The sequence below is a fragment of the Branchiostoma lanceolatum genome, chromosome 15 (assembly GCF_035083965.1).
Source record: "Branchiostoma lanceolatum isolate klBraLanc5 chromosome 15, klBraLanc5.hap2, whole genome shotgun sequence".
In the NCBI taxonomy this organism is placed as follows: Eukaryota; Metazoa; Chordata; class Leptocardii; order Amphioxiformes; family Branchiostomatidae; genus Branchiostoma; species Branchiostoma lanceolatum.
Window position 1 is genome coordinate 6,610,455 of NC_089736.1, and position 27,008 is coordinate 6,637,462.

A 27,008-nucleotide genomic window follows, 5' to 3' on the forward strand; every position below is an offset into this window, starting at 1 on the left:
ACAACAGAGGATAAGTCGAAAGCCGTGTGTGATATTAAAAAACTGGCATAATTCCTAACAGTAGATTCAATAGGCGTATCATTCTGATGACTGTTAAAATATCCCGTTGGAAATATTTCTTTTTCTTAAGACGCTATATGATATTTCCTCTTACAGGTAAACCTCATGCCACCCGGTACTGTAGAGAAAACCCCGACGGAAGTGTCGAGTGGGACCACCCAATCTTCCTCATATGTGACGTTGGGCTAGGAAATCTGTCTCAGGTATAAAACTCTAATTTCTTACTGTAGCTAATGTTAGATTGTCAACTTATATCCGTCATGCCATGATTCCTGAACTTCAAGTCAAGAGCAGTTTGAAAGATTTTGAGGAAACGAAAATGGCTTCAATACTCTGCCTCTGGTCCTTTGGTTGCATCACTGCCAACTCGCATCTAAAAATATACAAGTGTGAAAACACAAACAGATGACAGGCTCTTCCATTGACCCCATGACCTTGAATGTCTGTCAGCTGTCACACAATTAGCTAAATGTTGATAAATAACAAATCATTTACTTCCTGTCACTGTGGCAACTCTGGCTTTTGCTTCTTGTCACTTCGACTATTACTTCCTGTCACTCCGCAATGAACATGACTAGCATAATGAAAATACGTAACGCTGACATACAGACAGATCTAGACAAAACAATACCTCCCGTATCAAAAAGTTTTATCCTACCCTCCTGGTCAACCGTATTGTTCAAACTCATTCTATGATATTGTACTTATTGTTCTTCGTGTATTTCCAGACGACAGTGACCTCGCAGACAGCAGTGACGGTGGCTACAGAACTACAGGTCATCACCACACAGTCAGAAACGCTGACCCCAGATGAAGTCACCACCACCAGTGTACTCATACAGGAGATAGTCAGCGCTAGCCCAACTGAACAGGTAACCACTGTCTGCGCTTGTAAGAGTTAGATGTGACCTCCATTAACATTAATCCACCGGGTTACACAAATCCACCACTTTGAAACAGTGGGTTTGAGAGATTTCTTGTGCAGCATCCCCAGGTATGCACAGTTTACATATAAAGAGGAGTGCATTATACTGGGGGACGTTGGGTTGGAGATCTGTTTGGACGTATCTTTTTAGGGTGGCAGAATTATGTACCCTGATGGAGTTATGTTAGCAGATGTTACCACACAAGCCCAAACGTACTTTTCAAGATTGTTGCAGCATTGCCGGTTATAGTTTGTCCATACTATTAAGACAAATCCGTACGCAAAGCTGTATGGCAAAAGGTTGCCAGCAGTTCATTTGATGGCTCTTCAGCACTAAGGACATAATGGTTAAATTGTACCTCCAGTTTGACTGGAATTTGTAGTATAATTAGTATGCCTATTTATTTCCCACTTATTGTGATATTAATATGTAGGTATTTCCCACCAACTTTTAACTCTCTTCAAAATCATTTGTCTGGTTAGATCAGTCCCTGATAACTACAACACATGTATTATGTAAATCATTGACTTGCTAACCTTTCCTTCAGGTTGGAAACTCCCTCCTGACTACAATAGACAACTTGATGAGAGTGAACGCTACAATACTCAAACAGAGCCAGCAGGAGAGACAGGGACCTACCAGGTAAAAGTAACCCAGTTAAACATACACACTTATATGTTTTATCTATTCATCACTATTGTCTTACATATTATAGTATCTATGTCTACTGGGTAACACCTAGTAACTCCAGCCTTCTAGATCTCTTTTTCTGGTTGACCTAGCTTGGTCAAGGCATGACACATTTTCGTTAGCTAGTAGTGAAATGTGCCTTCGCAACGGCTCACGTACATTATGTATTTGGCCAATCATACCAGGTTACCCCTACTCTTCTTCATAAGTGTGTTGGGTTCTTTTACATGCAGAGGTTTGATGCTTGAGGCTAATGCCTGAAGCTCCATCATACCAAGAAGGTTTCATATAGAAGGCCTTTTATATAAAACCTCCTTGATCATACACAGGGCTAGAGCCACCGGCTTTACACCACTATCCAAAATGACGATCCGAAATAACAATCTGTTACCATATGTCCGAGCTGGGGCCAAACCTGGAACCAAAACTATATTCAGTCATAGGTTTGCTCATACTCACACTCGCTATCAATCAATTACTAATCGTTTTGCTCTACTTTGTTCAGAGTTGCCAAGGCGTTAGAAACGTTTGCCGACACCATGACGTTGACTGAGGGAAAGTACACCACAGTTCGCCCCAGTGTGGCTCTACAAGCTGTGGACGTCAGTCTAGAGGCGCTAGACATGGGACAAGGTATTGGATATTTTCATCCTTTTCACCTCCATTTTCGTGTGCCTGTTTGTCTGTGTTTCAACAGTTATTTCCGTAAACTATATATAGGCACGTCTACAGAGTGAAAGATAGTGAAGGGTAAAAGTTAGAGTTAGTTGGGAGTGTCACCAGAAAGTACATGTACATTCCAGGTTATGAGGTCAGTATAGAAAAGGCTACTAATTCATGGGGAGATATTACTCAGTGTCAGATAATGAAGGGCAAAAGGTTAGAGTTGTATGAGTGATGAGGAATTAGGTGGTAGAATTATTCATTTGTCAACCTTGGCTGACAGACATTCCAGGTCATGGGGTCAATGGAAGAGGCTACAGATTCACGGGGAGGTATTGTTCAATGTCATTCAACTAAGATCACCTTTTTACCCTTCTTCCCATTAGGATTTGCCTTCTCTACCAGTGGAAACGAGTCCAACAGTCTGTCAGCCGGCAGTGTGTCCAGCTTCACTACAGCAGGCAGAGCAGGGTCACCACAGAACACTGACATCTCCATCACTCTACCCACCAACCTCTCCAGGATGCTGCAGATCAACAACACAGCAGGTGATGAGCCTTCAGTAACATTGTGTAGAGCTACATGTATCAGTGCATTGTTAGGAACAAAAATGGTTAAAAACAACATTCAATGTCTGAACTTGACATATGTTTCTCGGATAAAGTACTGCAAATTCATTAAATTTCGCAGTGGCTTTATTTTTTGGTGAGAGGCAAAAGGAGGTTTATGATGGTGATTGCAACAATTCTGTAGTGATATATTGGAAATACATATTCTTTGTGTCATGAATTTGGGGTAGACAGGTCACAGCATAAACAAAACCACCTCAAACCTTTCACAATTTAGAGTACGACAAGCTTGGTAACCAGATTTGCCTATCAGTACCATAACAGTGATATATAAGGGTATAGAACAATGTACATACATGTGTTTTACATGGAATTTTTTGTCTTTGTAGTAAAATCGTGATTGTCGTTTCAGATGTCCGTGTGAGTTACATCCTGTACAACGACAGCAGTCTGTTCATCGACCCTTCCCAGGGTCCTGTGGGTTCCCGGGTCATCGGCAGTAACCTGGCGGGGGTTCAGGTCAACGACCTGACTAAGCCTGTGGTCATCAAAATAAAACCTCTAGAGGTATGACTGCATCTTACACAGCTTAACAGTCAAGGTTATCATATATATTATATATACACCATAAGAGTTGTCATTGAGTCCTAGGATACACACTCACAATTTATGTATTAGGAGAGCAACCATTCAAATAACACTGAAAAATATTTGACTTTGATTAAAGTTTGGGCAAATAGATATACCAGAACACTGTCCATCTCCATCAAAATGTATACATGCAAAATAAAAATATGAAAATGTAAATATTTAACAGACCTGGAGCCACTCTCTCATTGGTCGAAACACTAACCACCATTCTCTTATTGGTTAAACTCCTAATTGTGATGAACAGTTAGGATCTGTCTGCCAATTTGTAGTGCCTCATGAATTAGGGACACTACAAATGAACACCTTGAGTTTTTTGGCATATCTTATTACCTGGATGTCTAACCTTCACTGACATATATTCAATATTTTTCTATCTTCCAACCTTTTTGTAGGACTTCTCTCCGGAAGAAGTAGAGGCAGTCAGGTGTGTTTTCTGGGATTTTGAGGCTGAGGCAGGGAAAGGGGCGTGGTCCTCTGAAGGGTGCGAGTACAAAGGAGAGGAGAATGGACTGTACATCTGTGAAGTCTACCACCTCACCAACTTCGCAGCCTTCTTTGTGAGTAGAACAATTTTTTTAGGATAGTCATTAGTTTAAACAAAGAAAAGGCCACTATGCTATAAGCATATAGGGTTAATGACGTGCCCTGGGCGTATATGGTGGCATAAGGCATAGTCAGTTCCTATAACCACCGAATAAACCACTGAGTTGACAAAAAGTGGTGATTATAGACTAATAATAACTGGTGGCTACGGCAAAATGGAGCCTTCTCCTTGGTCAATTTAACCTGGCTGAATTTTTTCTCTTGCTTTTTTATGGTCAATCGATTATGGACCCTTGTTTGAATAGCTAGCATTCACAATTAGGAGAAAATCCATCAAAAATCATAAAAATGCAGCAAGCTCTAATTGGAAAAGTGTCACTTACTGTAGATGGTGTTAACTTAATAACCATGTCTCAAGGCAGACTTATTTATATGACAGAGAAATCCTACATGGCACTGTATTAAGACATAATGTGTTTTCCTTTTCTTCAGGACTTGCATGGCTCAGGATTTGGAGTACATGAGACACCACTGCAGGTCATCACTATAGTGGGATGTGCTGTGTCAATTGTTGGCCTGGTCCTTACACTTCTTTCATTCATCATTACAAGGTATGGAAGCAACACAAACAGTAATGCACTAAGACATTTCGAAATTTCGTAAATTCATATCAGAAAGTTTGATATCATAAACACTCCTTCTCTTTCACAAGAAAGCAAACTACATATTAGTAGTAGTACTGAGTGAATTATCATAGAGAACAATGGGTTGATTACAAACTACTGTACACCATCAATGACTAAGCTCTTATTGTTATTTGACATGTTATGCAATGTATCTCCCAAGTCCCAGTTGATGTTATCACTGGATTCTAGCCAGGACTTTATTTTAGCGTCATTGTAATTGGGTGGTAGGGAAGCGACCAATCTGGGGGATTGTGTGAAAGGGGGTCTTGGTCCTTCCACAGTGAGAAGATTTTGCAAGACATTGCCACCCAAATATACGAGTCTGATGGTCTCATTTTCTTTCTAGGAAGTACAATCGTCGTGTGACCGGAGTTCATGCCAGGATCCAGAAGATGGTTCTCATCAACCTATGTGTGACCTTACTGGCCATCCTCATCATCTTCCTAGCTGGCATCAATCAGACAGGTTCTCCCATTGGCTGCACAGTCGTGACAGCTCTGTTACACTATTTCCTATTGGCTGCCTTGATCTGGATGGCAATGGAGGCCATTAACATCTACCTGGCAGCTGTGATGGTGTTTGAACAGTACGTGACCAGGAACTTCATTCCCAAGGCTGCAGCTCTCGCATATGGTAAGGAGAAAGTTGAATACTAATCACCATCTTAAAGATATCATTTCATTACTGGCTTTTACTGATTTATTACTTGATTTTAATAGATGAGTAATCTTTATCTTAATTGTAGAGAAAATTTGGACGTGAAAAAAGTTAGGGTTGTCATTTTGACACTACACCACAAAATTGTGTCAAGACTTGGTTTCAGAGAGTTGCCCTGTCCTTGGTGCTGAATGCCATCTATTAGCAGTATAAGTAATTACTCTGAAGTAAAAGTAAAAATATGTTACCCTTTGAAGTTTAGTAGATATGAAATCAGTTCAACTTCAGTCAGCTCTGAAATATTGTAAGCTGAGTTACTGTAGTAATTATAATCTTAAAAGATTTTACTAACTTGAAAACATGTCATAGAAAAATCTGGATAAAAAATCTGTATATATTGTCAGATGTTGGGGTAAAGAGTCCTTATTTCATGTCCGATTTTACAGTATCAAAAAGAGGTTTCACATTAATAGAAGCTCAAGACATTGTGAATACCTTGTGGGATGAAGTTGCCCTGTCCTTGGTGCTGAATATGTGATCTATTGGCAGTACTAGGAATTAGTCTTAATTTTTAAAAAATGCCTGCCTTAGATAAGCCTTTTCTCTTCGCCTTCCTCAAGCCCTACTGACACTATGTTACCCTGTCCTTGGTGCTGATTATGTTATCTCTTGGTGGTACCCGGAAAAATAAATTGATGTTGCATTTGGATGTTAACATTTTCTGTTGATTTACTTCAATTCTTAATGAAACTTTGTTGTTGGTCCCTCCAGGTTTCCCATTTTTAGCCATGATACTGACTGTGGGACCTTCAAGTCTCTATGAATATAGGAACAGCAACTAGTAAGTGCTCTTTTCCAAATTCTAACACAAGACACTCACAATTTTCATATTTCTAGCATCTGCATCTCTTCTTATAGTAAATCATCATGCAGGGAGTTTTTATCAAAATTCACTTTAAGCTACCTATTTTCTATCTGGGAGGTCCCAGCTGAGTTATGTTAAAGACCTGCTTTCTCTGCTTACCAGTATGGAAATGGAGATGGGCACAGTACCAAATAGGCATGCTCTAATTCGTTGTACGGTGTTGATGTTATAGGATTTTCCAGCAGGCTGTAACAAAACCAACCATCGACAAGGATCTAAGACAGCCTTTTTGGAAACAAGAAAGCTGGATTTTGTACAACACAATGTGCCCTCAGTTTGTGACCGCACCTATACATATATACGAAGGTGTTGGAAGGACTGTAGCCTCCTTCACAGACTTCTCTCTAACGTACATGATTTGTGTTGACAGCTGCTGGTTGGCCCAGATGCCCCTGATCTATGCGTTCCTGCTGCCAGCGGGCGTGGTCCTCCTGTTCAACCTGGTGCTGTTCTGTATCATCCTGTACAACCTGGCCAAGAGAGAGAGGAAACAGATCAAACTCACCGGTAAGATGAGACATTATGTAATACTGTTGACCTGGATGTTATGGAGCGTGCAGTATGTCCTTGTTGCCTGTGTATGGAGGTTTTGTTTTCAGTGTGTCTGGATGTTTGTATTCTTGTGTGCTTGTAGTTGTGTCTGGATGTTTCTGTTTTCTTGGTTCATAGTTTTTTTTTAATACAATAGAGTGATAAGCAGGGGCAGGATGCTAAGCATATGGGGAAATTAACAGGAAGTTTGGTCAAAGGTCTCAGATAAGGTTACCTCTTTCCTGTCTTCAATTTCTTGATACATGCATGTTTGTTACCTTTTGGGAGCCAGTGGCAGAATCAGCAAGAAATGTTCTAGTTTGTTCTAGGGGCCTCCTGAAATGCTGTGCTATATTTGTGGAAGTGAAAGAAATTGATAAACAAGTAATATTTACTGTTGAGTTTGAATAAAAAGATGGGTGATGTAACACACAATTAGCTTTCACCTACTTGTAGATACATTGTAACAGAACTGAACTGAGCCACTGTGTAAAATAGAATTTATTTTGCTAACAGAAGTGACAGTATATCTGCTGTGTTCATCCATGTATGATAGATTAACAAGTTGATGCATTTCTTCCCAGGTTCCAAGAAAGATGAGTCCGACCCCAAATGGATTGTCCGCCAGTTGCGTCGTGCCTTCAGCCTCCTGGTCCTGTTTGGTCTCACATGGATGTTCGGTTTCTTCGTCATCAATGACACACGCATCGTCTTCGCCTATCTCTTCTGCATCTTCAACACTCTACAAGGTCTCTTCATATTCATCTTCCACTGTGTTCTGAGAGAAGATGTGCAGAAGTGGTGGGATAAGGTGTACTGTAGGGGGAGGAAGAAGGACAGATATATCGTGAAGCGAAGCACGTTCTCTTCATCCACAGGCCGAACACCCGAGAGGATCCACCTCAACGTGACACCCACGTCAAGTAGAGCGTAACCTTAGCAACAACAGACTGTCCATGACAAATAGCAGTTCAGCCAATGAGAGAATGGCAATTTGCATTTCTACATTTTGATGGGGGTGGGTGGGGCTATGGGATTGGTCCATGAATGGGGTAAAGAAATGTTTCAATGCTGCAATAAACGTGTAAAGTTGAAAACTGAAAAGATAGGATGTGCCAAAGGATGAAAGGTAGTTACTGGGGTCTATTATACACAGCCAGCCAAAAGCAAGTATCTGCAATAACTATTTTTGTAATATTAACAACACTAGCTTTATCTATGGCAATGTGCTTTGACTTACATACCCCCTTATACAACATCATTTATCATTAAGTGGAACATGACTAAATAAATAAATACTTCATGCATTGTATTAACCATTATTCACAATATACCATTTGAACAACAAAAATACATCATACTAACCTTTTATACAATCTCACTGCACTGTAAATACATGTGAATATCAAACAAAGTGCTTTGAAATGGTACTGCTTTAGAGAAGTTGTGGAAAGAATCATTGAAACATATGCATACTAAAGATGCTTAATCATATTAATCATTACTATTTGTGATGCACACTCACATGTAACTTAAGGGTAGTTCACATAGAAGCAATGCAATAAGTGCCTTTATTTGGGCATGTGCCAAAGATTAAATGTCAATAAGCCAGGTCATGGACTAAACCATGTATGTGCAGCGACATGTATTGTGGGGAATATGTCAAAGGTGAATTCCCCTATATTGAAAACAGTTCTTGTTTAGACCCTGCTTTATACATGTCCATGTCTCAGGAGCCTTAACTCTGACATATTATCAACAATGCATTTTGCAGCACATGCACAGTCTAATCCATGAAGCAGCCTATCGCATTATAAAAGAGTCTATCTCTTAGATATGGTTTGCTGGCAAGTCATATCCAAGAAGGTCTCCTTTCTTTATACTCAAAGGATAGTGTTAAATAGGAAAAGAACAGCAAGCACTTATTTTATACAAAAGTTGAACACAAAGGACTTGGAAGTATATTGTAAAGGTTTATTCACATGAAAATAAAGAAATAATTTGAAAATTATTGTGACACGGTCAACCTTTAGAGACTTTTTTGTGCAACATACATTGATGGAATGTAAGTTCAGTACAACACCAGCATATTTCAAATAATTACATTACAGCCCCATACATAGAAGTCCATACATATACACGTAAATCAAATTTCTTTACAAAATGTAACAAGTTTGATTGTCATGCTTAGCATTTCTACATATGTTCACACTCAGCTTATGTGCACTTGAAATGCATTCTTCCTTGTTCAAAGCATTATAGTCATCATATCAAAAATAAAAGTATTCAAACCTAGCTCAACACAATACAGTTTTCACCTTGATCATAAGTTAAGAGTGCATCATATCACACCACAGAAATACATTATACAACTCTGGAAGGCCACTGAGTACTATGTAAGGAACGTTCATAACTTGACACCAATGGTCTTGAGTATATCTGCCGCCAAAGATGACACAGCTACGTCTGCATGGGAGCTGAAAATGAAGGAAATGGTAATGAGTATATAGATACTACCTATAATTGTATTGAATACACATTCTACATTGTATATCATTGAACACAACTTGAATACACTACATGTTAGGGTTATACGTTGTTAGTGATGGTCCATTGTATATGGTACTGTTTAATACCGGGACATTGAGTCTGTCGCCTGACTAAATCGCACTTCTCGCAGCCCTTCCATGGTTAGGGGAGGAGCTCCTGACAGCTAGAGAAAGTGTCACACAGGCTTTTTCACCTGGTATACACTCTTGTTTTGTGAATAAGGCGTAACCAAAACTGTTTTGGAGTAATACCACTGCTATTCAGACTGGGTGCAATCCAATTTGATACCAAATAGCGACTTTATATAAGAACTGAAGTAGCGTCGCATGGCGTAACGGCTAGAACATTTGGCCGTCCAACAAGGGAACCTGAGTTCAAACCCGAGTTCTCAGGTGTAAATGAGTACCTAGCTTCGGTTAGGGACATCCCTCGGATAGGAGGTTAAATGGAGGTCCCGTGTTTGGGGAGAGCCACACCCCGCGCATGTTAATGAACCCACCACACCTTTCGAAAAAGAGTAGGGGCATGCCCCAGTGTGCAATGTTCCAAACCTTACAGTCTGGTCTGGATGGACATCTTGAAAAGGTGATAGTCACCTGTTGTGTCAATCCTTCCACAAATGTGGTAAATCTGAATAAAATAAAATAAAATAATTAAAAAAACTGACCTTGCCACCTTCACCATACTTGTCATGGCGTCCACCAGAGGCTGTCCCTGTTCCCTCAACACTGCAGCATGCTTCTTCTCTGTCACAATCTGATTAAAAGAAAACAAAATTTCAAGAAGATCATGGAACTGTAATACTGTACCATTGAACTGTAATTAAAAAGAAGTAGAATGCAATCATGCTATTTATATATAAAGGGCCTTCGAAACTTACATCCAATGTCAAACCTGTTTATAGTGACCACACAAGGGGCTTGCAAAAGATGGTCACATAAGTAACTACACTGTAACTGAAAACAAAGAAAGAAATTCAAGACAACCATACCACTCTTTTGATAATTCTGAGCAGCAGTTTTTGCCTCCTGGCATCGGCAGAACTCAGAGCCTCGGCGAAACACTCCACACACTCGGGGCTGAATGTGTCGGCATACTCCCCTCCGTACAGCTGTACCATCAGGGACAGGCAGCGCGACGCCCAGTCTTTGATGTCTGGATCATCATGACACAACTGTGACCAAAAAAAAAAAAAAGTGATCCAGTGGTACTGTCATCTCTGTAACACAAGCCCTCATTGCCCAGGGCTCTATGGAGCCCCTATCTGCATTATCGGGCTTGTGATAGACTAAAATGGGGCTAAGATGATAGACAGAGAGAGAAAACAAAAGGTTATCCAGTGGTCAGTAATCTGTGTAACTCTCAGTGTCCAGGGCTGCATTCTAGAGGGCTATGTGATATACTGGGATAGGGCCAAGACAAAGAGAACAAGACAATCTTGAATACACCTTACCAGTTGAATAAGTAAGCTGGTGAGATCCACTAAAGGCTTGTTCACCACCAGTAGTTTCTCTGCTGCCTGGGTCTGTTCTCCCGTCTTCTGACCCTGGAACAACATAACATGTAAGTTACATACATCAAATATTACATGGTACATGAATTCTCAAGGGAAACCCCACCACATATAGACTACATGTATCCTTTTCATGCAATCAATCCAATGACATAAGGCATTCTCAATGTTGACTAAATATAATGTACACACAAGTAAAGTCATTCATCAATTCGTTATTATGAGAAAGTCCTGAAAAAAATCATACATGTACTATAAGAAATTACAGCTCTAAAGACTAATCAAGGTTAGGAACACTTGCCCAGTGTACTCACCTGTAGTGCCTGTCTAATCAGGTTTGTGATGTATTTGAGCAGGCAGTGGAGTGTGTCTAGCAGGGACAGCAGAGAGGCGATGGGGGCCTTCACATCTCCTTTCTCCTCAGACTCCATACACTGACTGGTCACCTCTAGTAACATGGCTATCAGCTGGTCCACTAGACCTGAATGGTAACATGCAAGCATGAATTATAGTTTCAGCAGGTTGGTAAGCCACTGGATAACAACACTCTATGTACACAACCAAGTGTTTTATTCACAGTGTTGCAGTCAGTGGTTCAAGCGCCAGTTATATTATTACTGACCAATGTAACTGGTCCAGACATTGGGTTTGTGTGCTGGCGGGCCTGAGTTCGACTCCTGGAAGCAAGGAGACTGTACTACTCGCTTTGTGCGTTTCAACACCGATGTTTTGGTGACCATTTGTCACCTTCCTCAGGGCAATTCTTCAAAACTTGAAGAAGGTGACAGACGGTCACTGCAATGTCGGTGTGAATAAAACACTTGGTTGTATTCAAAGAATTTTGTTATCAAACAGAGAATGTCACATTGAGAAAAGGACCAAAAACTGAAGAGTTTTGATAGAAAAATCAACAACTCAGAACATACCACAATGCATTATACACTTTACAAAGATTGAAAAAAGCAACATCTTCCTGTCCTGTTTCAAATCATGTTGCAAAATTAACAATACTTTGAAATTATTTCCTGCACTAGTAGTATACCTAGGTCATATAGGGTCTGCATGTTGGCGTCCTTGTATCCCACAATACAGTTCAAGATTCCCATCAGGCTTTGCATGGTACTGCTGGTTGCATTGTCCTGGTGTTCCTAAGGTTGCCATATAAAATAAAACTTATGTTTAGTATATCACATACACGCAACTTTACATCCTTTTCTATATGTATGTAAAGCAAATTACTGACATCATAATTATTATAATTTTTAAATGTACATTTGAAATATCAAGCAAATTCTAAACTTGTCTGGACACGGTATCAAGCATGGTCGAGGCAAAAACTGTTTACAAGTTAGGGGCCTTCACCTTTGACCTTGAGCAGCTTAAACAGTGAACCGACTTATTTGAGACAATATATTATGTACATCAAAGATGATTTGAAAGATACTCTCACCATTATCACTTGGAAGAGAACATGGACCAAGCCCATTTCTTCAAGATTTCTGTGGACAAAAAGACATGCTCAGCTCTTAAAAGATCAAGACACAGATTCGGAAATATATCAAAACTTTTAAACAAATGATGTTCATACATGCATTTTCCAAATCCTTTAAGATTTCAGACTACAAAACTTAAAAAATTTACAGAACGTTGTAAGCTTACCTGACGAACACAGGACTCCTTTCCAACAAGGCCTGCAACAGCTTCAGTGCATAGCATGGCAAAGGGTCTGGTTCCAAAAGGAGCTGCTCATACCTAGAATCATTGACAAAACAAAAAATAACTTTTAGAAAAGATTAAAGGCCTACTTATGGTTTAGTATCTTTTTGAGACAAAGTATTCTTTGCAACAAAATGCCAAATTTAAAGTTTACAAAGTGGTATAACTGTACTTACTGTGGAAACAGCATTTTCACCACAATGAGATTGAGTTGACTGTTGTTTGCTGTGGTCTGGTCTGAGATAGTGGCCATGTCATAGAACTCATCATTGATGAGATAGAGGGAGGCGATCTCGGAGAGCATCCGTAGACACAGGGCTCGGGTGTTGGCTGGAAACATGAATCTTTTGATAATCATCATGTCATAGCTCTTGAAAAGGGTGTCTAATTATCGTTAATAATTAATCTTGTGAAAATATGATTGTAACCAGATCCTCTTTGGCAATTACAAACTGCATTTAGCTATTCCCCAGAAAAGGCACTTTCCATCTGCAAGTGCATGACTGCACCACTCAAAACCCAGGACTGTGCAGGTAAAAATGACTCAAACTTACCATTTTCACTGCTGACCAGGGCAGCCAATGGAGGCAAAATTTTCTGGACAACCTGCAAGAAAAGGTTAAATTGTTAGACTGTACTTGTCTTCTGATCATAACTTAGGTCTGATCCTAACAATCATTATGGTATATCTTTAACGAAATTAAAACAGGTACATTTTTTGTACATAATTATCAATTATAGCTTTAATATCAAAGCAGATTCATTGTTTTGGCTTTTGGGTAATTTGTGCTCAAGAAGACTACAATAGCCTGTATTGTGAAGTATGCTACAAACTAAAGTTTTATCACAGCATCCCTATAAAATACATTGGCGTATGAAGTAAATCCTTACCACAGTGTGGTACTGTGTGAGGATGGCGGGGTGCTGTGCTAAGGCCTCCAGCACTGACAGTACAACATGCATCAGATCATCCATAGCAGACGGACCTGTTGGGGCAAGAGGGTACCTTAGAGTAAATACCAGGGTCAAGTTTCTTAGAAGTTATTGTTTCAGAATCTTTTCTTTGGAAGAGCAGTTGTCAATGCACAAGTAGCTTGGGATAGATTAGGTACACTTGGGAAAATCAGAGTTCATCATTCAATTACAATGCACATGTATTATAAGCTGAACTTGAACAAACCGAATAAACAAACAAAAAAAAGTTAAACTTGGCAACATTAAGACATTATGATAAAAAGATTAAGCAGTCAATCAACCTGGTATGTACAGGCATAGCAAGCAACAACAAAAATCACAAAAACAACCAAAAACATTTAAAAAATCCCTACAACTATTATTACTCAAACTACTTAATCACAAAGAAAACATGTTCTACAAAAGGAATGCATTTTAAATCCTCCCCTATGTCCATGTTTAAATACAGTGAACATACTCAAAAGAAGCACAGCATACAACATCAATAATCCTAATTCAAGGTTACAGCTACATAGTAGATCAAAGTCAATGTTGCAGTTAATTCCTTTGTTAATGATTCAAGTACATGCTCAGGTAAATAACGTACTCTTAACATGTACATGTACATGTTTCATGTCATTAACATCATATCAGTTTTAGTGACTTAAACTATGTCGTTGTCTCTGGCCATGCAGAAAGCTAATAGAATTATGCACTACATTTTCTGTAGCAGTTTATTTTGGTCTACATCATAGATTGTGGGAAGTGGGAATTACATCATGGGGCTGGTTAGAAGAATTATTAGTGAGGTTATTTCAAGATCATGCAAGATGCAAGAGAATGCACAGCAGGTTGAATTGACCATTTGGACAAAGAGAGGATCTGATTGTTTCTATGAAACCCCATTTACACTGGGCACATCACAACCTACGTATATGTATATGTATATGTATATAACTGTGTTTGCAAATGATTTACATTCAAAGCATATCAAGAAAAACTTTTCCAAAAGAGCACTCATTTAGTCATAGTATTCTATACGTAATAGTATTCTATACGTAAAAGTCAACCATTCAAAGATATGGCTCTTTCTTTACGCTGCTTTAATTATTCCTCTTATATCTGTGTTTATTTTAACGACAACACACAAGAAATCCCAGTGTAATTGGGGTTTAAAAGCTTTGCAAATCAAGGGAGTGCTGCTACTATACTACAGCTATAGACAGTGCAGTTAGAGACAGAAATGGGCTTTATACTTTGTAAGCCAACGTTCGCGTCTTGATCTGGAAACAAACAACAGAGTATGGAACAGTTTAGTGAGTTAGACATACATGTGTGGGGTGCTTCACATCGACATTTACTTTGGGACATTTACTAATAGTGATGAAAGGCTGTGACTGGTTACTGCAAAATTATCTTATGTATAAGACATGCCAAAATTTTGTCAAAATTGTTCTATTCTTATAGAATATCAGTACATAACATGTATCAACATCACAGTGGTATAAAACTCTTTACTATGCTTTTAACAACTTACACAAAAAAAAACATTTATTGAGAGATTTATCATAGAACATTTTCTTCCAGACTTCTTCTTTAATTGTGTAACAACTCGCACAATTTCTTACCAAGAGCAGATTCAATACTGGTGGTTCCCGAGTCCAGTCCTTGAAGATGTGTCTGGATGGGTGGGAAAACAAGTGTTAAGTATGGAAGAGATACCTTTGAAAATGTGACATTGTCAAATGAAAGGGAGAGTATAATCTATGCCACAAGAAGTAAGATTCATTGTATTATGTTGATAAAACTCACCAGAAGTGTTCCAATGCCAGACATGAACTGTTCAGTCACTATCTTTGGACGGAAAACCTGAAAATATATTATACTGGTAAGTAACTGTGAAACATGTGTCAGCTTTCACAATCTCTCTCTCTCTCTCTTTCTCTCTCTATCCAATTTTACGTCTTTTGTTCCCCATCATATGGGGGTTGGACGTGCTTGCACATGGATGGAGGAGCCCCAGAACTCCTCATGCGAAATGAAATCTAGCGAAACAATTAGTAATACATAATATATTTCTTTCAAATAAGAAATTCTTCAAAATAGAGGAAATGCTCGTCCATACTTGACTAGTTGCCAGGTGCAGCATGACAGGCAGCAGTGGTACGTGTAGCTTCAGCTGTTTGGCCTGGGTGGACGACGGGTGCTTTCTGCCTGATATCGCTTCAAGGCTCGAAATCGCCTCACCTGGTGGGGAACATAATGATAAGACTGTTAACCTTTGAAATTCCCATGTTGCTGTATATCCGTTTAATATTGCGATTGGTACTTTTAGCAGTTGGGGGAAAGGGAGCAGTCCACAGCATTAAATTTTAACAGCGTGAAGAAACATCAGTGTCTGAAATGTTAGTAATTAAATACTTGTAATAATGACTTTTCAGCGGTCGACTAGTTAAAGTAGCTAAAATCAAGTTACCGTTAACAAATATAGAATTATACAGTGAAAAAATACACTCTACCAGTATGCAAATAAAGACTTTCACCAATAATTTGGTTTACAAATCTTGAGGTCTTTCATATTTTGATGAATTACAATGTAAACGAATGCTACATCAACATCTGTATCATCTGTATAATTGGTATAATGCCCTTCGGCGTAATACACCAGCTTTGCAGGCATTCAGCACGGAAGCAGCTGGTAATACTATACCGAACGACCTGTCACACCTAACTTTTGGAAGTTGAGACATTTAAACACTTAGAGAATCATTAAGAGAATAGAGAAATTAGCACTTTTGCCTCACCCATAACTTGAGGTAACTCTGCCACAAATAACCCATTGAGCAGGTCCAGACATCTCATCATGTACTCCATGTCTTCCTGCTGGTCAGATTTAGCTGGGATGGTTCTCCTCATGTCTCGCTCGATGTACATCACAAGTCTGGGGAAATCAACAAACTCGTCAGGGTTACATATCAATATCTGCATAACATACTTAAAAACTTTCTCATCTGAAAGACTACTTAAGTTTGCAGCATGTAGTCTAGGAGGAGAAACCTACAAAATCGTTCTGTAGCTCACCCTGTACATGATTAGTCCAGTATCATACTTCATTAGAATGATAGTGTCTCTCGATCATTTTTAGGTATGATATTCTATGATCCCAGTGAGACATCATGGTTCTAGGGCTATTTATGCATATTTATACAAGTCAGGCAAATATGTCCAAAATTGAAACTAAAGCAGCATAACTTGTGTGACACATGTCCAAACTTGGTGAAAGTTACCAGCAGCAGAATAGTGTTAATTTTCTGACCCTTGAAAGTGCCTGGCGTATTTTTATGGCAACCATTGCTAAAGAAAAGCTATACCAATATGTTGAATAAACTGTAAAATGTTCTTTAATGTTATCATTCATATCAGCCATTCCCTACCTTGCCTGACAGCAGGTGAGTAACATTTCCCTGTTGTTCTTGATGACTTCATGGATGGCCAGGAAAGCCTTGGCTCGGATAATCAGGGACGGACTCTCCAACAGCCTCATCAGCTTTTGCACAAAATCCTGGAAAAAGGCAAGGCAAACAAAGTAATTATTGTATCCTATGCTTCTTGTCTCAGATTTTACCTGCTTCAAAAAGATGTCAGTTTTGTGATGGTTGATTTGTTGGTGATATACTTTGTGGCTTGTTCTAAATGCTTAAAGCCAGACAGAGTGTAGTAACTGTTGTAGTGATACTACAAAATGTATGTTACCACACTAGCATCTGCATTCAGTTTTGGTACTTCTTGAATACAGGAATAAAAGATTTTAGCTGTCCTAACATGTTTTGTCTTTTCAATTCACATTGTAAAAATGTTTATGGTTCATCAATCTTCTAGCTCCATGAGAAAGGGCATAGTGCTGTACATAAGTTTGCATCATCCTAAAGATGTTAAAAATGAAGTAACAACAAATTACACTTCATCAGTTTTTTTTGTAATACCTTGTCCTGCACCAGCCTCTGTAGATGCCCCCCTGAAGCCAGCATGGTGATGAACATGGTGACTACAGACTGTTGTACACGGGAGATCCCCAGCACCAGGGACTCCAGCACATGGGGCAGCCCCACCTTGTCTATCACAGTCTGAAACACTGCGGCGGAATGCTTGCTCAACCTGCACATAGCCTAGATGAAAAAAAGCAAGTTAGAAATTTCAGATGTCTGTATTGTATGGCTGAGATAATTGCCCTTCCGTATAACACACCAGCTTCTTAGGTGCAAGGCAGCACCTGTTTAAAATTAGTGTACAATGAATGTCCTGTTATGCCTAACTTTGCACATCTAAGTCTATCTAGTATAGGCATTGTTAAAAGGCATCTAATGAGGATGCCTCTACTGTCTCCTTTACAAATAAATCATGGATTCCTCTTCAACAACTACTCTTTTATGGGCTCCTAAATCAACTGTATATTGCTAACTTTTCATGAAAATCATCTGGTCGATCAAGTCACTAATGCTACACCCAAAACAACCATTGAAAATGTTTTTATGAGCCTCACCCCTGAGGTGTCACCAAAAATCTGGAGTTGTCTTAAAATCAACTTTAAATGTCAATCATCCGTTTTTTTTGTAAGCATCAGGCTGTAAGAAAAGTTGTGCTGGCTTCACCCTTGAGGTGTAGCCAAATATATGGGGTTGTTTTAGAATGGTTACTCCATGTAAGATGATTTTAAAACTAAAATTTGTTGACTTACAGATACAGCTGTGATTCTGAGAGCGTCGACCGTCGAGTGCGTGAACAGGTACCACAGCATGGGGCCGATCTCGGGGGTCAAGAACCTCTCCCTGTGGGCGCCGGACGTGGTCGCCATGTTTTCAATGATCTTAGCTGCAATATGGTGAACTACTGCGTCCTCCTATAAATATAATTGGGGACACAAGAATGATTTTAAGGGATAGGAGGCGACCAAATGCTGTAGATACAATTGTATATGTCAGGGCATATACATCTGGCAGAATTGCCAATTCTACCAGTAAGATTGCGATTGGAGTCACTGTTGACAGTTATCATGATCAGGATGGTAAGAATGTCTTACATTTGTAGGAATGCTTGAAATGTGTGGTCTTCCATTCGGAAAATCCTAAATTTTAAGACAATCCATTGATCTAAAGTGGAATGAATTGAAATTGAAAATTTGTTTTTTTGTTGGAATATCTTTAAATTTACTGACTCAATTCAAAATCGATTCCGCCAGATTGCAATCTCTACCATTATGTAATTCATATATCTAATACCATATATTCAATACATTCTAATATATACATATCAGTTGAATTGTACACAGAACAAAGTCTAGGACCACAAAAGCATGACACAGTACCCCTTCTCGCAGACATCGCATGACAAGAGTGAAGCACAGGGGAGAGATGGCCCAGCTCTCAACAGCGCCCCCTTTCTGTTCCTCCAGGGACGACACCAGGAACATGAGCTCCCCCAGTGCAGGCAGCAGGCTCTGTTTCAGACGGCCGTTACGGAAGTTGTCTCTTATCACCTCGGCAAGGGCTGTGAAGATCTGAAGAAAGGAGTGAAGACAGATTTCAGAACTGCTAAGGAATTACAAAATACTATTAAGTACTACGCCAGAAACAAAGAAATCCCAACATTATTACTTAAAATTTTAAGGTTTCCAATAATTCTAATGTTGCAAACTCCTTATAAATCTGACAAAATATTACATTAGAAGCTAGAAATTCCCACCAATACCCTTAAAAAAAAGACTTCTGACAACCTTTACGACATCATTATGCCTTGAATAAATCTGAGTGTTTTACAGTAAGTGTGGTTACTGTTATGCACTTTACTAGGCTTGATGGAGAATGTATATTTTACAGATGGCTTTTACAAATTAAAGTTTATTTAGCATGATACATAGAAAAATGTGCAATGTAGGTATACATGTATTATTGCCCATTGTGTACCTCAGAAAGCTGTGCATCATCATGAACTACAGTGGAATGGTTGGCTGCAACTCCTATCAGCCTGGCTAGCTTCTGTCGACTATTGGGAAAAGAATTTGCAAATGTTAAGTAAAGATGTGGTGGACAAAGGTTGAGAATGTTTGCAGAATGTATCAAACAAATGTGTTACATATGGAAAGTAAGAAAAGGCGATAAAATTCTTACAGATCAAGTGAAGTTGTCGTCTTCATCAGTTGAGCAAGACTGGTCAGCTGTGGATTAGAAAAAACAGGACATTTAAAAAAAAACCATTCAAACATTAAATTTTGTATAAAGCTGCATTGGAGTCATCAATAAAATTTTGTCTCTTTTAGAGAAGAAGACAAGAAAAAAGTTGAAGAAAAACACACACCCCTCAAAACAATACATCCCTGTGAATTCATATAGAATATTGACCCCATGACCTGGAATGTCTGTCAGCTGTTTGAGCTCAGGTTGATAAATCAACAACCACCTCTGAACTCTATTTCCCGCCACTCCCACAAAACTATGACCTTTGCATTGACACCTTCATCCTAGTACTCACTTCCAGCCACTTTACTAACATCTTATTCAAATAACAATGAACACAAACATCAAGACACAATCAAAATATCCGGGAATAAATCTCTGAATCTTATCAAGTTGTAGAGTTTGAACTATTTGTTTACCTGGATGTCTAACCTTCATAAAGCAATCAAGACACACCAAAAACAAAACCTGGGTACACAGAGGCAAGCACACAGTCTTACCATGTTCATCTTGATGACCATGTTGGCCACTCCATCTTTAGAGGCGATGGCTGTGAGGTAGTTGAGCAGCTGTAGTTTTGCCTTGTGCCCAACTGCACCCTTGTCAGGTGCCTTGATGTAGTCCAGGCAGGCCAACAGGTGGGCACGGGCCTCAACGGTTTTCATCTTCATCAGTTTGTCAGCTGTAGCAATAAAATCATTGTAGACTCATTCTTAGATGGCTTACTGAAGAAAAAAGACTCTTTAAAGACAATAGCTTCTTTTTGCATCTTGTTAAATTTATGATAAGGAAGAAATCTGAAATTAAAAAAAAAGTTAGATAAAGCTAAATCAATTTAATCTTTTGGTTCTCAAATTAATAAAAGATATGCTTCATTGGAAAAACATATAAAAACAAAGCCTGGCCTAGCTATATGCCTTGGTGCACTCAGTTTGTATAGAATACAGTCAAAATTTCTTCCCTATCCTCTGCTTTCGTGATGTCCACTTTCCATATGATTTAAAATGTCAGAGAACCAACTGACATGGCCTAAGTTAAGTACAACTGTAGAAGCTATCATAGGACTAGTAATGACATTCAAATTGTAAAGCATGATTTGGTGAGAAGCTCAATGAATGAACAAATGAGATTGAAGCGACGGTTTACCTGAGTGAGCAGGGACAGGAAGGCCCTTACTTTCCCATTTCAATGGTGCAGGTTTCTGGATCTAGAGTAGAAAAACAATTAGCAATCAATACTGTCAGTTTCAGCAATGCTAATCCATACATGATTACATGTACATTTCATCAATCAAAATACCTCATGTGTGGCCCCAGCTTGGACATGTTTTAAGGAATTGCATTTGTCATTTTGGATGGTGATGTAAAGTCAGCGGCCACATGTATGAGGGAGCTTCAGGAGTCAAACCTCTGCATGTAAAAGAACCCAAGACACTTGTTGAGAAGAGAAGGGGTGACCCGGTGTGCTTCTGGCTAAAAACTTGAGCCATAGCGAAGCCGCATTGCACTACTGAATTGAACTGAATTTCTTTATTTCGGGTATATCACCCATAGAAAACAGCCGTACAACTACCAGCTACTTGGAAAAGCATCATGCTCCGACACCTCAATTAGGATGATAAAAGAAGAAGAAGTGCGGTGTGAGTTTTAATGTTTTCGGTTGCATGACTGTTTAGATTATTTGCATTCCAGTATATATATTAATTATCTTAATATAGATAAGAACAAAGAGAGCTTATTGGAAAGAAAATTGCATGTGCAACTAAAACTTCAAAAGTACAATCATGTATTCAAAAGACAGCAATTGGTACCTTTGGATTGTCCACTATAGGAGTTACAGTCCAGTCTGAGTCGTGATAGGCCAGCTCCAAAACCTCTTCGTTATCCTCACACTCGCTAGCCTTACGCGTAGACCGTGTCGTGTTGGACGCGGAAGACTCTCTACCCTTGTTCTTATTCTTGGCGTCTTTTGGCGTCTGGGGTCGTGCGGTGGCAGCCAACTTCTCCTGGGCCTCTTGGTCAATCATGGCAGACTTGTGAGTAGAACTGTAATAAAGTATTCATAGAACTTTTCCTAAAAACATTGTACTCAGTCTGATGAAGGGTTCAATATAAATGATGAATGACTAGTTCTACCAACTCTGAACTCTTTTTCCTGTCACTCTGACCTTTGGACTTCCTGTCATTCTTATCAAAAGTGGTTGGATGCAGTAGGACGTGAAGTTTGAGGTACCTTAAGGTAAACACTCCTTCCTTTGCGTCTGGGGCATTCTGAGGAACAAGCAGCTCTCCTGTGTCATCTGCAAGATTTTAAAAAAATGTAGAATTTGAGTTAGAACAATTTAAACAGGACATAGATATCAAAAGCTTTTGACTAGTTGTATAGAGCTAGAACACAAAAAGTTGGCACATCAAATTTTGGACTGTCCTACGTAAGTCTTTGTCATAATTGATGACAATGTTATCTGAGTGATTGGTCAGTCAAAAATTTGACCCACCACCTTTTTGTGGTGACATTGGCCAGGTGGTACTTGCAGTACGAGTTTGACTGTGCAAGTACATGCTACTGAATGTATGTCTTACCCAGTTTTAAGGAAGCTATCATGCTCTTCCTGGGAGAGCCTTCTTCACTCTTGCCCAGAGGAGACAACATGATGTTCCTGTGTCGTTGGAGGGACCCTTCTTCAGAGGTCTCCGTCTCATCTTCCTTCTCCCCGTCCTTCTCGTCTGCGCCGTCTGTTCCTCTTAGGAACGCCCCCTGCCAGAAGGGGTGAGATAGTAGGGCCTCCCAGTCTAGCCTGGAAGTGACAAACAAAATTTCTTTTGATTGGATTTGATACTGCGTTGTAATATAGATGGTATTAAGCTGGTTTTTGGTAGCGCTTTAATGATATGCAATGTACTTGACTTTGTATTATCATTACAAACCTACAGTGCAAAATACAAAATTGTGGCACAGAAAGTTTTCAAAGATGTAACATAATGCCTTTTACATTTTAGCTTCTCCAAACCAGTACTTTTGATCTTATCTATATACATAGAACTTTATTGCGCGACTATTGTAGCAGGTACATACATTACGTGAATGTTAACTATAAGCACAGAAAAGCATTCAATGTTTCTGTTAGTAATTTATTACTTAGTTGTAACTAATGTTTTTCTGTAAACAAATTTGAATGAACATGTAAAACTAGCTACATGTATATGGTCTCTGTCAAACAAGTAAGAATACGCATACATGTACAACATTGTAACAAAATATACAGAAAATATTCAAAGAACAAGAAGGAAAATAAACCTTTCTTTAGGCTCCTTATTCAGCAGTCCAATCAACAAAGTGAGAAAGTCAGGGGAGGGTCTGATGATGCCACGCACACGCGGGGTGGGGAAGTCCTTGTTAAGAATCTGATCAGCGAGTTCAGTGAAGTTGTCGGCGAAAAATGGCGGATTCCCCGTGAAGAGCTCGTAGAGGAGACAGCCGAGAGACCAAAGGTCGCTCTGCATGGAGTGCCCGTCTCCCTGGAGGATTTCTGGAGCCATGTAAACTGGAGAACCTGAGGAGAAATGACGTCATCGGAATTTGTTTAATGGAAGAACATTGCACTGTGCTAACTGGAAAAATGGCTTTTAGTAGTTTCTGTAATGTGTCACTTCTATACTGCCAAGTCGGCTTTCTTTTAGCTTATCAAATTGCATATTTTTTTCTGGTATTTTAAGCTCTTGTCTGTTTGTCACAGAAGCAATATAAAGTATTTAGGTGCGTTTAGCATTCAGTTTTTTACAGCAAGTACAAGCTGCATAAGACAAACAGACAAGTAAGTTTTTATCTACTCACACCGGGATGGACCCCTACTCTTTTTCGATGGGTATGGTGGGATCTTTAACATGCTCAAGGTGTGGCTCTCCTCAAACATGGGACCTCCGACTTTACATACCATCCAAGAGGCTGTCCCTAACCAAATCTAGGTACTCATTTCGAGTCGAGTGAGGAAATAGGTGTCCCAGGGGCCTAACTTTGGGGCCTAACTAGGGATTTGAACCCAGAACCTTCAGATTCTAACTTGTGGTTACTAAGTCAACAACCCACCAGACCACCTTGTTACCTACAAATAGAGTGTGAACATACATGATTAAAAAGTCATTGAGAATTACCCAGGGTTCTTCTTTTCTTGGGAGCAGAGTCGCCTGAGCCGTCGCCATGGTCTGTGTCTGACTGTTCATACTCTGCTGATGTCTGCCGGAAAAACTCCTCCAAGTCTTCCTCTTCCACACGAGCCAGGCTGAAGTTACTCAGCTTCAACACACCTGGTCCATCCAGCAGGATCTATGTCAATCATTCAATCATGTCAATCAATCAACCTCAATATGCAGGTTCATGGCTTGAAGTGCACATGCGCAAGGTCAAAGGTGAAGGCCTCTAATTTGTAAATAGTTCTTGTCTAGACCATGCTTGATATCATGTCCCGACCTGTTTATGTCTCAACTTTCAACTTTGACATATTTCCCACTATATCGATCACACTGTGCATGTGCATTTTAAATGGTGAACCAGTTTATTGTTGGAGATGACTGGGACAGTTCATCAACTTTTCTAAAAAAGATAGAGGTCAAGATCAATTTGAAAGGTATTGGTATAGAAGGTTAGAGATGTGCATACCTTACGAGGGTTGAGGTCACAGAACAACACCCCCATTTCATGGATATGGTGCAGTCCTCTGATGACCTCCACCCCAAACTGCCTGATGACATCCTCTGGAAGACTGCCATCCTGAGCGAGCAGTGTTTCCAGCGAACCACCTGGAAAAGACAAGGCAATGAAAAAGTCTTTTGATGCAAATGAACTTAAAGAATCATTCATCTATAACACTTATACTTTTTTGCAACATACACTTGTAAGCACATGGGTGTTGAATTTTTTAATACTTTTATCTGGCTACACTAGTGCTGCGTACCTAATCATAAAATCAGGTTGAGGTACCAGTACAGAGGTTTAGGTACAGGTCTGTAACTTTTGAGTATATGTACTGTACTAAATTTTCATATTTGTGGTTGGAATAACACGTTTTTAGTAAAAGAATAAGTCAACAAGTTATAGACTGTATGTCTATTCATGTACAGTACCGGTACATTGATGTTCCAGTATTTTGGACCTGTGCCTAAGTGATTTTTGCGGTACTGTACCGGAAAACATCCCTAGTGACCCACCTGTACAGAGCTCCACTACCAGCCACAGGTGGTTGCTGGTCTCATACCACTCATGGAACCGGACAATGTTGGCGTGGTCAATCTCATGGGTCAGACGAACCTGTCAGGAAAAATCAACACATTTCTGTCTTACATCAATGAAGATTAGACATCCAGGTATCAAGACAAGCAAGACGAAAGTTACTCAAGCAACTGCATACATTTGTAGATTTTGTAAATGATCTTGACCGATGAATAGTACATCTATACACAGTTAACAACAGATCATTGTCTTTTCAGATCGACTGACAGAGAGTGCAGGATACAATGCCCAGGTATAATTATGGATGTCCCTATAGTTCAATTGAACTCCTGGTTCCAATTAGATGGTAACTGGGAGACCCCAGTTTCAACTCCGGGGAAGGGTATCCTGGTTTGAGCTGCATTCGTATTTCGGAAGGGACGTAAAATGGGGGTTCCATGATCGGGGAGGTGCCTCAAGCATGTTAAAAGGCATTACAACAACCTCATTATTCCAATGGGTATCTACTGGCTGTACTTCAGATGAATAACAATAATGAACTAAAAACTCCATAGGAGCTGGAAATATGCGCGTGCAATGGCAGCCAATTGCAACCTAGCCTGCTTTGACTTGTGTCAGGCGACACACGAGCACCTAAGTAGGACATACCACTGCACCGTTCAACACAAAGATTCACTCACATGATTGGTGACCTCTGCCCTCTTGCTCTTGTCCACACAGTGAATGGCCAGGAAGTTGATGGTGCCCTTCCTCCTCCCCTTGTACACCACAGACTTGGTGCCACGCCCTACCTCATCATACAGCACAAAGTTCTCCATGTGATGGTAACGTTCTTATAGCAAACCTTTCAGGAACATGTTGCTGACATCCTGAAAACAGAAAAGAATAAATATGTGCAAGGATGTGAAGAAGGATGGGATTTATGATGTCAGTAATAAGGTACATGTAAGAAAAACTTACTAGTAAGCCACATTGCACCACAAGCGACGGTACTTGAAATTTGTAAAAGCATAATGCTTCATGATCACCTCATATTGAAGATGCAAAAGAAGATGTAGCCAAGGAAAATTTGTCAAAAGGGCATGGGTAAAGTGCAAACAAAAAAATCTTATGGACAGAAACATCCTGTCAACAGTCGACCTAAGCCAAACATTTTTTTCAAAAGGTTTTGGCATGTGTAGTCTAGTCAAGGAATAACTGCTTATGCAAAACTATTTCATTTGAATTTTATTTTCATCAATCTGCAAGAAAATATGATATTAAGATAATGACATCTTTATTCATATGATGTTATCACACATTACCACATGTCTTATTTCAAATACTACAATGCAAAGACCAGTGTAGTGGATAGAGCGGGAAAATGAATTCTTTCAACAACAAAAAATGACCTGACCACTTTTTGTGACTATCATATTCACAAATGTAATTAAACAAAAGGCATAAAAAGAAAACACAGCTAGAACATCATCTCCAATTTTTTTAATTTTCATAAACTACAAGTTTTTCTCTTACAAGAGCTAACGGTACACTTTGAACACCTGTTATCCATAAGACACCTGTTCCATCAAAACAACAGTGCCCCCCTCCCCAACACAAACTCCTCTCAGATTTTTCTTTAAAACGGCGTTGCAAAGAACCTTTAAGTATCTAGAGTTTAGAAATAACATCTGTAATCGACTTATATAGCAGAAACCACTGAAAGAATATCACCTACTTGTATTTTGAGGGAAAAATCGCTGCAGACGATAGGAAGTCACCTATCAACAGAAACATTCAAAATGGCCGCCTGAAAAAAGCAATTTAGACGATTCTAACCTACAACGTGCTGAAGGGGGTAACATATTTCAGATACTTATTTGCAGATAAAATGTACAAGATATAAACAAAATAAACCAATAATTACTATCTAAACATA

General features: G+C 39.4%; 2 protein-coding genes across 3 annotated transcripts; one reads left to right on the forward strand and one right to left on the reverse strand.

Annotated features, from left to right (window-relative positions):
* The first annotated feature begins 137 nt into the window (after positions 1 to 137).
* LOC136421078 (adhesion G-protein coupled receptor G2-like) lies at positions 138 to 8,399 on the forward strand. Its single transcript, XM_066408224.1, has 12 exons — positions 138 to 263; positions 789 to 932; positions 1,534 to 1,628; positions 2,182 to 2,309; positions 2,726 to 2,887; positions 3,321 to 3,475; positions 3,952 to 4,116; positions 4,595 to 4,713; positions 5,135 to 5,421; positions 6,217 to 6,286; positions 6,741 to 6,877; positions 7,486 to 8,399. The coding sequence occupies exons 1-12, from the start codon at positions 138 to 140 to the stop codon at positions 7,833 to 7,835; spliced, it is 1,938 nt and encodes a 645-aa protein (XP_066264321.1). The 3' UTR covers positions 7,836 to 8,399.
* Positions 8,400 to 8,859: 460 nt separating this feature from the next.
* On the reverse strand, positions 8,860 to 26,890 carry LOC136449309 (serine/threonine-protein kinase ULK4-like). Of its 2 annotated transcripts, XM_066449297.1 has the most exons (33): positions 26,808 to 26,890; positions 25,771 to 25,959; positions 25,069 to 25,168; positions 24,521 to 24,660; positions 24,016 to 24,187; positions 23,162 to 23,417; positions 22,447 to 22,661; positions 22,097 to 22,163; positions 21,675 to 21,909; positions 21,011 to 21,071; positions 20,365 to 20,546; positions 19,799 to 19,845; positions 19,595 to 19,673; positions 18,997 to 19,188; positions 18,370 to 18,531; positions 17,618 to 17,800; positions 17,069 to 17,196; positions 16,439 to 16,575; positions 15,760 to 15,881; positions 15,447 to 15,503; positions 15,263 to 15,314; positions 14,891 to 14,917; positions 13,572 to 13,666; positions 13,235 to 13,286; positions 12,857 to 13,010; positions 12,624 to 12,716; positions 12,415 to 12,463; positions 12,007 to 12,112; positions 11,279 to 11,445; positions 10,905 to 10,997; positions 10,443 to 10,625; positions 10,119 to 10,207; positions 8,860 to 9,378 (listed from the first exon to the last, which is right to left on the reverse strand). In XM_066449297.1, exons 2-33 carry the CDS (start codon positions 25,906 to 25,908, stop codon positions 9,309 to 9,311), a joined length of 3,903 nt encoding a protein of 1,300 aa, XP_066305394.1. In that variant the 5' UTR covers positions 25,909 to 25,959; positions 26,808 to 26,890; the 3' UTR covers positions 8,860 to 9,308. The 2 variants fall into 2 exon arrangements, with proteins under 2 accessions (XP_066305394.1, XP_066305395.1); XM_066449298.1 differs by lacking the exon at positions 14,891 to 14,917.
* Between the last annotated feature and the right edge of the window lie 118 nt (positions 26,891 to 27,008).

Coding starts and splice junctions, on each gene's coding strand:
- LOC136421078 (XM_066408224.1), top strand. CDS start 138: ATGATATTTCCTCTTACAGGTAAACCTCATGCCACCCGGTACTGTAGA. Junction 4,714..5,134: donor CTTTCATTCATCATTACAAG/GTATGGAAGCAA, acceptor TTTTCTTTCTAG/GAAGTACAATCGTCGTGTGA. Junction 6,287..6,740: donor GAATATAGGAACAGCAACTA/GTAAGTGCTCTT, acceptor TTGTGTTGACAG/CTGCTGGTTGGCCCAGATGC.
- LOC136449309 (XM_066449297.1), bottom strand. CDS start 25,908: ATGGAGAACTTTGTGCTGTATGATGAGGTAGGGCGTGGCACCAAGTCT. Junction 21,910..22,096: donor GAAGGAGTGTTTACCTTAAG/GTACCTCAAACT, acceptor ACTTTATTACAG/TTCTACTCACAAGTCTGCCA. Junction 19,846..20,364: donor TGGTCATCAAGATGAACATG/GTAAGACTGTGT, acceptor TCTAATCCACAG/CTGACCAGTCTTGCTCAACT.